We start from the raw sequence: 9962 nt of genomic DNA, 5'->3' as shown, positions 1-9962 counted from the left end.
CCTGTAAAAGGCGGTTATGAAGCGTCTGATATTTATATTCAGACAATTACACGCTGTTATCCCCTTACAGTTCCTACTCTCATAAAATCTACTCTCTTTTCCATCTGTCTAACGCACGTGGCCGCCGCTCATTCAGTAAAGATTCAAACTGAACAGACTGTCAGGACGGACCTTTGTGCAAAATGGAAATGGCGTGAACTTGTGACATATATACATAAGGATATGACCGTAATCTAGGGCTGTACGATAAATCGAAATGGAATCGAGATCGCGATTCGACAGAAGCTGTGATTGTCATGCGTATCTTTCAGTGAAGCACGGTTCTGTGATCAGCAGTAAATCTCCATCCAAAGGCCAGAGGGCGCTCTCGTGCTGAAACTCCAAATACGCCTCGCAGAAGAAACCCAGGAAATGCCTATAGCGGCAGAAGATTCAACTGCTTTTATTGATTCAACGTGACTAATAAACACACGACTACGGTGATATATACGGTTTATCTGAGTTCTTATTATTACACTCTAAAAAATGCTGGGTTAAATACAACCCAGTGCTGGGTAAAATAGGGACAAACCCAGCAATTGGGTTGTTTTGACCAAGCGGTTGGTTTTAAATGTTTAACCCAACCTTCTGGGTAGTAACCCAACCGCTGGGTAAAAACAACCCAATTGCTGGGTTTGTCCCTATTTTACCCAGCACTGGGTTGTATTTAACCCAGCATTTTTTAGAGAGTACAATTTTCATTAAAATAAAGTATATTTATAATGCAATGCCTTTATCACTGCTTAAATACTATGAAATATGTTGCGTGCCTTATTCTGTGTAAGAAGCCACATCATCTCACAGAAGGATTTATTTCAAACACTCGACTGACGTTATGAAGTGAGTTTGGAGTAAAAATATGTTATTAAATGTGGTATTTTCACATGCTTTCAGATGGAGCAGCATTTACTACACAGAGCCGTAGTTCACTGAGAAGCTATGCAAACAGCTGTCATTATCGCGAACGATTTCTTCGATTTCATAATCATGCAATAAAATCGTCTGCGATTTTTTTTGCGTAACTTGTCAGTGAACTACGGCTATGTGTAGTAAATGGTGCTCCATCTGAAAGCACGTGATGATGATTTCCTGCTGATTACAGAACCGACATTACTATCAAAATGCGCATGACAATCGCATTCGATTAATCGTGCAGCCCTACCATAAACTGAAAGTTTTTGCGCTGAGGGCGCACATGCATCATCTGCCAAAGCACCTGACATGGCAAGCCATTACGCTAATGCATTAGCTTAAAGCTTAAAATAAAGAATTCTCATGTTTTGGGCAGCTTGGATCACGTAACTCTCCCGCAGCATCTCATTATGTTTCCTCCACTATTTTCAGATGCATTTTGTCCATAGAAATACGTCATTCAGTGCTGTAATTTGACGCGACCGGCTGAAGTTGGACATGCACTGTGAACAGACCCAACTAATTGATAATGAGAATCATTGTTGATGATTTTCATAATCGATAATAATCGATTTTATCGATTAGTTGTTGCAGCCCTAATTTTATCTAATATTTTTGTGCACTCTGGACATCAAATGCACCAGTATTTTGATACAAAAACACACCCGTCTATAGTATGGATAGCCCTGACTCAAGACATCAGTGTTTCCTATTAACTATTAACTTCCTAATAAATAAAAAATATTTTACACTTCCCATTAAGGATGTGCCAGAATCTGAATACAGTGTTCGTAAAGGAAATGACATGTACTACAGAACCCCTAAAGGGAATAAATACAAGTTTACAAAATATATAAACAAATGCTTTCTCTTGCAATTTTATCGTTGGGTAATTTTACTGTATATAAATTGCGGGCATCAGGGAGCCGTTATTAATATGAGGGGCATTGAAATCGCTTTTGAATGCACAATCTCTTTTTACTTTTACTTTCAAGATTGCGATCAAAAGTGTGTATTCTATGGGGCGGCAGTACTCTTTTTACAAGACTAGACGTTTGTGCGTGGTGCTTACGATCTGCAAATCATTTGCATTTGTCCTATCAGTCATCTCTCCTTACTCTCTTTATGTGAAATCTTATGTATTGTAATCTAACAAGCGACTGCTTGCAAGCAGCTAACCATGTCCCTTTAGTGGCTCCGTAGAACATGTTGTTCGTTTTCAGTGCCTTTCCAAATATTTCCATAATAATAAAGCTCAATAATTAATGTAATATTTTTTCAAACACTTGCCCTCGCTAAAAATGGGGCAGCAGGATGTATTTGTTTTTCCTCCTTGCCGTTGCGGTTTTGTTCCGACAACATCATGTTATTATTTTTATATTAACTAGAAAATCGATTTTTAAAATTTTGTGAATCGCTAGAAGACTGAATCGCGATTCATATGTGAACTGATTTTTTCCCCCACCCCTACCACAAACTAAGGAGAAATGACTCAACAGATTGTGTGAATAAGCCTCAAAGGTCAAAAGGTTTATGGTCATAAAGTTGGTATTGGCTATACAGATGCCTTGTGGTGCTTCTCGAGACCTTTGACCCTGAATGACTCCCTATAGAAATTCTGTTCTTTCCAGATCCTTTTAAGTCCTTGTTTTAATAATCACTCACTCTTGTCTCCTCCTCCGGTGAGTATGGATCGGATGAAGCCTTCTTTTCTCCTCTTGTCCTCTGGGTTGGGCGGCAGAGGTTTGGAGCCGTGGTTCAGTGAGCCCGAGTCTTTACCGGACGAGCCAATCATGGTGCTGGTGTTTCTCATGGGCGGAGCTGGCGGCTTGTCTTCTACTTCCCCACTGTCTGACATCTTCAGCTGTGGGCGTGGCTAAATCTGAAACACACAACCAATCAGAGCTACTGAGTTGGTGAAAAGGGGAGGGGCTAAAGTAAATCAACAGCAGGGGATGCTGGAATGAAACAAAGCATAATTAGATTCAACAAATTACCACCAATCTTCTTTTAATAGTATTAGATTCAACTAGGACACAGCAGGAAAAAACAGCTAAGACTGGAGAAAACACCATCTGATGTAGATTCAGCTGCTGTATGTATTATTTATATATACAGTATATATATATATATATATATAAATTGTATCATGGTTTCCACAAAAATATGAAGCAGCACAGCTGTTTTCAACATTGATAATAGAAAAATTTTAATAAAATAAAAATAGCAAATCAGCATATTAGAATGATTTCTGGAGGATCATGTGACACTGAAGACTGCAGTAATGATGCTGAAAATTCAGCTTTGATCATGAGAATAAATTACATTTTATAATAGACTCACATAGAAAACAGCTATTATAAATTGTAATAATATTTCATAATTGTATAGCTTTTACTGTATTTCATCAAATAAAGGCAGCATTGATGAGCAAAACAGACTTCTTTCCAAAACGTTAAAGAATTTTTTTAAAAATCACCAACCAAAAAGCTTTAGAGGTTGATTCAATATGTTCCTAATATGAACAATAGTGAATATTCCCTTATTAAACAATGTTCTTAGTTTTCTTTGCTGAAAAGTCTGACATCAGTCCTGACACCTCGACTCAATAAACCAGGATTATGTAATACTGGACAGACTGTATTATTTTTGGTTTGTGACCATTAATATGAAATGCTTTTGGGAAGCTGGCATGTGCTGAAGTGTGACATGTTCTTCTCCATTTAAAACTATTTTAAACAACGTTTTGCTCAAATCGTTTTATTAATGTTACACATGCAGGTTTATGACATTAATGACTACACAGAGACAGCATGGAATACTTCTGCTTTTAAAAACAAATAATTTGCAATCTAGTTAACTAGAAAGATCATGTGGAGGGGGGCAGAGACCAGATACAATAACTAAGATGCACTTTTCCTTAAACAAAAACATTAATATAATAATCATTTTTATTATTATTATTACTTTCTATTCTGCATTTAATTTGACCACTCATTTTATGATTTTTTAATTTTTTTAACTAAACCTGGCATTGTATATACTATGACAATTTTTGGCTCTATGGCAAATTGCTCTTGATGAAAGTCTCTGCTAAATGAATAAACGTAAATGTGAGCTCTACCCTAAAATCTTTATGCCATTTACAAAAAAAGGTTCATGGGCAAATTATGTGTCAACTACTTCTGAATATACGAATCTAGGCACACAATCCAAACAAGACAGAGATAACAGCGTCACAACAAATACAAGCACCAGATACTGACAAAACAAACACAACCCTTACCTTTACGTACAGTACAAAACTCTCACTATCAGCTCTAGCAGAAGTAGTTGCTATTATCAGTCAACATTAATATCAGTCAATCAGTGCCAACAGAGAGCAGCATAATGCTATTTAATGACAGCAATTGAGATGCACACAAGCCTGCTGAATGAAATAAACATCTATTTTACACAACATTTACTCAGAATGGCCAAACCTCAGTCAGTCCATCACTAACATCAAGTGAACATCTCAACACCCAAGACTGTGTCAGATCATTCACACAGACATATAAATATAAAATACACGTCTGCTGATAGTCTGTAATAAAACTTCACCTCACCAAACACCGTGCAGCATACTGACACTCAATCTCGGCAGTATTCCTGTAAGAACAGCAGCTCCAGATCCCGTCTAAGTGAGTGAGTGTGTGTGTGTGAGACTGTGTGTGTGTGAGCTGGTTTTAAGAGGTCGTGGTCTCCCTGATGTGATGTCACAGCTGAACAGGAAAGACTGAGTTTGATCTGTGACTGACTGGACATGAATGGTGTAACAAGATAGCCGAGACTGAGAAACACACACACACACACACACAGAGATAATACAAATAGGAAACTGTAAAACCTGTAAACACACTTCGGCCATGAGCAAACAGACATCAGAAAGGCAGCAGGGCAAACAAACATACAACACAAGTGTGTTAAAGTCACAGTAACACTTAACACACACACACACACACACACACACAGCTGGTCATCGACTGTTTGAGTGAAACCCTTTTCTATCACGGTGGGGACTTTCAAAAGCCAGAATTGTGATATTATAAAGTTGCAATTACAATTATGCAATTAAAAAAGTTGAACTGCGAGATGTAAACTCTGAATTCTCACTTTTTTCTTGTAAATCCGAGTTTATATCTCGTAATTATGACTTTATATCACAATTCCGAGTTTTATACCACAATTCAGTCAAACAAACAAACAAAAAAGTGCAGATATATGATTCTCTTCATTCTATTAAACAAATGCTAGTTAAAATTAAAAACTACAACCTAATTAACAATGTCTCTAAACAAATGAACTGCTATTTTTTATCAGGTTATTTGTGCAGTTAGTGACATAATTGTTCATTAAAATTATTTATTAAAGATTTCATTAATTGAAATAAATCTGAAATAAATTATTAGAGTAAAAACTACTAAAAATATCCAAAATTAAAGCTAAACAGAAATATAAAAAAAAAACGAACAAAATGACAGAAGGACATAAAATCATTACATTTTAAACTGGCATTAAAATGGAAATCAAAGTTTGTTTTCAGACTTTCATCAAAATGCTGAGGAGTGTGGGCAGAATTTAAAAGAATAGTTCACCCAAAAATGAAAGTTTTCAGATTTCTCTCCTGATTCAGACCAGATGACTTTTTCCACTGGAGAAAGCGTTATTACGGATAACGGACTCGTTAAAAAAGAAGCAAGCTAAAAAATGTCTTGATGGATTTGTTTCTTACAAACACAGCTTTTGGCTTCACAAGATGTTAACTGATGGACTGGAGGGGTGTGGATTACTTGTGGATTACTGTGATGTTTTTATCAGCTGTTTGGACTCTCATTCTGACGACACCCATTCACTGCAGAGGATGCATTGGTAAGACAGTAATGAAATGCTACATTTCTCCAAATCTGATTAAGAAACAAACTCATCTACATAGGTGGCCTAAGGGTGAGTACATTGTCAGTCATTTTCATTATAGGGTGAACTGTTCCTTAAAAATACTGTATGCATTTAAAACCTCACGGAAAAAAGCAATATTTGGTTCCACTCATAAATGAATGCATTGTGAATGATAATTCCTGCTGTCTTTAAAGGCAAACGCAAAAGAGAGGAAATGCACAAAGGATCAATTACAAATCCAAAACCCATTACACATAAACAACTGATTTGAACAGAACAAAACTACGCTGAAAAATAAAAAACAGATTTCTCTAAGATCATCAGAGTGCATTTGACAAGAAAATATTATTTCAGTTTTTCTACTTCAAAATTTTACATTCAATTCAATGCGTTTCTTGCCTTTGTAATTGTTTGTGAAATCTGCCAGCAATTTCTGAGAGAAAACACCAAATTTTTTCTCAGTGTAGCAGATCGGCTGAGGTTTCAATCGATGCATATGACATGCAACTCAAAGCTTAAACTGTGATATTGGAGCAGTTAAATATTTAAAGCTTTCTGAAAACTGCATGAAATCTCACCGTCATGCACAGAATATTTCACATAGCCAATCAAACTCTGGGTTCAGTGGCTTCAAACCTCTAGCAGTCTGTCGTTCCCTGGAAATCCAGCTTTAAAAACACGCTCATGCCCGGCAGGACATGACGCTTCACGTCTCCCCAGGAGGACACACACTCTCCCAGGGTTAAACTGGGTAGCAGGCCATCCCGTCATCTTCAATATGCAAACACACACACACACCCTCCAGACAAAATAATTACACATTCTGATGTTCAAAGACAGATGATGTGAGAATGAGCAATGCATGTGTGTGTGTGTGTGCGTGCACAGCCAGGCATCTATTAAAACCATGAGAGACGATCATAACAGTGCCGGCGGTCGTTGGAGGGGGTTGTGTTACAGACGGAGAACAGTGTTGCAGCTCTATGTACATGCTAATGATCTACACAGGGTGGGGTGCAGTCAGACACTTTAAGTGTATATTTTATCACATTTTAAAAAAGCACAGCGCTGCAGCTCCTAAATATGCTGAATTATTCCCAAGACACGCAGGAATACTGAACTCACAGTTTTCAGGTGGAATTTGCTGGTATTTCCTAAAAACATATAATCTTGGAGGACAAGCAAATTGCACATATGAACTTTTTAAATTATGCATAATAGATTTTTCCCAAGTTGGCATAATCTGTAATATATAAAAAACTAATAAATAAATAAATAAATAAAAGAGGGAGGTAAAATATTTTTTAAATTGTCAAATATTTTTATTAATTTACAAATATTTTAAATAAATATTTTTTTCAATCAATGCACATACCATGCAACTCAAAGCTTAAAACTATGTGATATTGGAACAGTTCAATATTTATAGCTTTCTGAAAATGTTATGAAATCTTGCAGTCATGTACGGAAATATATTTTGCATAACAGATCGTTCCCAAGTTTGCAAAATCTGTGGTATTAAAAATAATAATAATCAAGAGGGAGAAAATAAAATATTATTTAAAAAATATTTAAGAAATTGTAAAATATTTTAATTAATTTTGTAACATTAATATTTAAATGCTACAACTATTTTAAATAATACTTCTAAATAATGTTTTTGAAAATATTGTATTTTAAATAATATATTTTTAATTAATGCTGCCAAGATAAATCTGCATAACAGACATTCACTTTGAATCCATAAGAAAAAAAATTTAATTCCTAAGTTTACATTGTGGTTGCTAATATTATGCGTTTCCTCCCTAAAAATCAATAATCATGATAATCTTCCGTTATTTTGAAAAATAAAGCTGGATTAAACATCATATAGACATGAATAAAGAGCTCGAATGTGCAGAGCATGCTGGGAAGACAAAGAACTTACAAGACCTGGAGGAATTTTGTTAAGAAGAGTGCATTATTATGCCTGCAATTAAAATATATTAACATTGCATGCTTTGATCCTTCATATGTAGTGGAGAATGACCTAAGTGAGCTAAATGTGTCTTTGGGGGCATCTGGGGATGTGTACAATTGCAAAACAACTTCTAAATGGAGTAAATCATGTTTTTTGTAATTCTAATAAAATCTAATTTTAGGGTTCAGGTTAACAGAACAAAGCGAGTGTACAGCGGAAACACAAAGATTATCCAATCCCTGGAGTCGTGATGCTGCCGCGGCCTGAGCCCAAAAACAGCAGATGGTCCTGAAGAAACATGGCCAATTTACATATAAATCAACAGACAACGACCCACGACACTCAGATCTGAGCAGGAGACTCCATCAGTGACCGCAAAGACACTCAAACTCACCATTGTCAGGCTGGTTCAAATTGGCTTAGCTCTTGGATTAGTCTTGGACTGGTGGATTAGTGATGGATAAATTTGGGCATAACATGCAATCACACAAATAAACACAGTCCATCATCCAGTTTTCTCCTCGTGGTGACCATGGAAACATCTCAAGGAGGATGGAGATTATCACAGACTCTCAATAAATTTGCTGTCCCCTCAAAATAACTCAACACACAGCCATTAATGTCTAAACCGCTGGCCACAAAGGTGAGTACACCCCTAAGTGAAAATGTCCAAATTGGGCCCAATTAGCCATTTTCTCTCCCTGGTGTCATGTGACTCATTAGTGTTACAAGGTCTCAGGTGTGAATGGGGAGCAGGTGTGTTAAATTTGGTGTTATCGCTCTCACTCTCTCATACTGGTCACTGGAAGTTCAACATGGCACCTCATGGCAAAGAACTCTCTGAGGATCTGAAAAAAAGAATTGTTGCTCTACATAAAGATGGCGTAGGAACGATGGCACTCAGGACAGGCCTCGCCGAGGTCGACCAAAGAAGTTGAGTGCACGTGCTCAGTGTCATATCCAGAGGTTGAGTTTGGGAAATAGATGTATGAGTGCTGCAAGCATTGCTGCAGAGGTTGAAGGGGTGGGGGGTCAGCCTGTCAGTGCTCAGACCATACGCCGCACACTGCATCAAATTGGTCTGCATGGCTGTCGTCCCAGAAGGAAGCCTCTTCTAAAGATGATGCACAAGAAAGCCCGCAAACAGTTTGCTGAAGACAAGCAGTAATCCTGGTTCCAAAACCAGGATTACTGGAACCATGTCCTGTGGTCTGATGAGACCAAGATAAACTTATTTGGCGTGTGGGGCGGCAAGCAGGTGAAGGTGATGGATTGGCCAAACATGTGCATCCTCAAACGGAAGATGGAGGAGTGCAAGGTCTCTAACATCTACCAGCTCCGTGATGTCGCCATGGAGGAGTGGAAGAGAACTCCACAAAATATTGACACTTTGGGCCCAATTTGGACATTTTCACTTAGGGGTGTACTCACTTTTGTGGCCAGCGGTTTAGACATTAATGGCTGTGTGTTGAGTTATTTTGAGGGGACAGCAAATTTGCACTGTTATACAAGCTGTACACTCACTACTTTACATTGTAGCAAAGTGTCATTTCTTCAGTGTTGTCACATGAAAAGATATAATAAAATATTTACAAAAATGTGAGGGGTGTACTCACTTCTGTGAGATACTGTATATGTAGTTTTAACAAATGAAGACATTCCGGATGTCCTAAAAGGAGGTTTTATCAGATTATCTCACTTTGTGGCAAATATGAACCCAAAATATTGCTAAGAAATGTAGTCTGGATCGATGGTTCTCAGCTGGTTTTGCTTTAGTCCCAGATTGAAAATTAAGTGGAGACCGAACACAATACCAAAATTGTTTATTGTAAAAATGTCCTTAAAATCAACACTTAAATACATGACTTGTGCAGCCCTTTTTTTCTAGGGTTGCACAGTTTGGCCAAACATTTTGCGATTATATATCAATATAATAATAATAATTAGTAGTAGTAATAGTAGTAGTAGTAGTAGTATTGATAAATAAGTTTGAATTATTTTAAGATTTTTTAACATCTTTCCGAAGATGAACGAAGGTCTTTCTGGTTTGGAACGACATGAGGGCGAGTAATTAATGACAGAATTTTCATTTTTGGGTGAACTATCCCTTTAA

At 37.0% G+C, this 9962-nt stretch overlaps 1 protein-coding gene across 4 annotated transcripts in view; it reads right to left on the bottom strand.

Moving 5' to 3' along the window:
* The window catches only part of pak1 (p21 protein (Cdc42/Rac)-activated kinase 1), a 59233-nt gene that overhangs the window by 29451 nt on the left and 19820 nt on the right, over positions 1-9962 (bottom strand). For 3 of the 4 annotated variants that reach the window (XM_016284386.1, XM_016284385.1, XM_016284388.1), the window contains exon 2: positions 2617-2833. In XM_016284386.1, coding sequence (XP_016139872.1) covers positions 2617-2809 — 193 coding nt within the window. In that variant the 5' untranslated portion in view covers positions 2810-2833. Of the gene's footprint in view, positions 1-2616; positions 2834-4559; positions 4629-9962 lie in introns of those variants that run through there. The other variant, XM_016284387.1, reaches the window with a different exon arrangement.

The sequence above is a fragment of the Sinocyclocheilus grahami genome, unplaced genomic scaffold (assembly GCF_001515645.1).
Source record: "Sinocyclocheilus grahami isolate Dianchi unplaced genomic scaffold, SAMN03320097.WGS_v1.1 scaffold182.1, whole genome shotgun sequence".
NCBI lineage: Eukaryota > Metazoa > Chordata > Actinopteri > Cypriniformes > Cyprinidae > Sinocyclocheilus > Sinocyclocheilus grahami.
The sequence above is the reverse complement of the archived record's forward strand: the minus strand, read 5'-3'. Positions and strand labels throughout refer to the sequence as shown.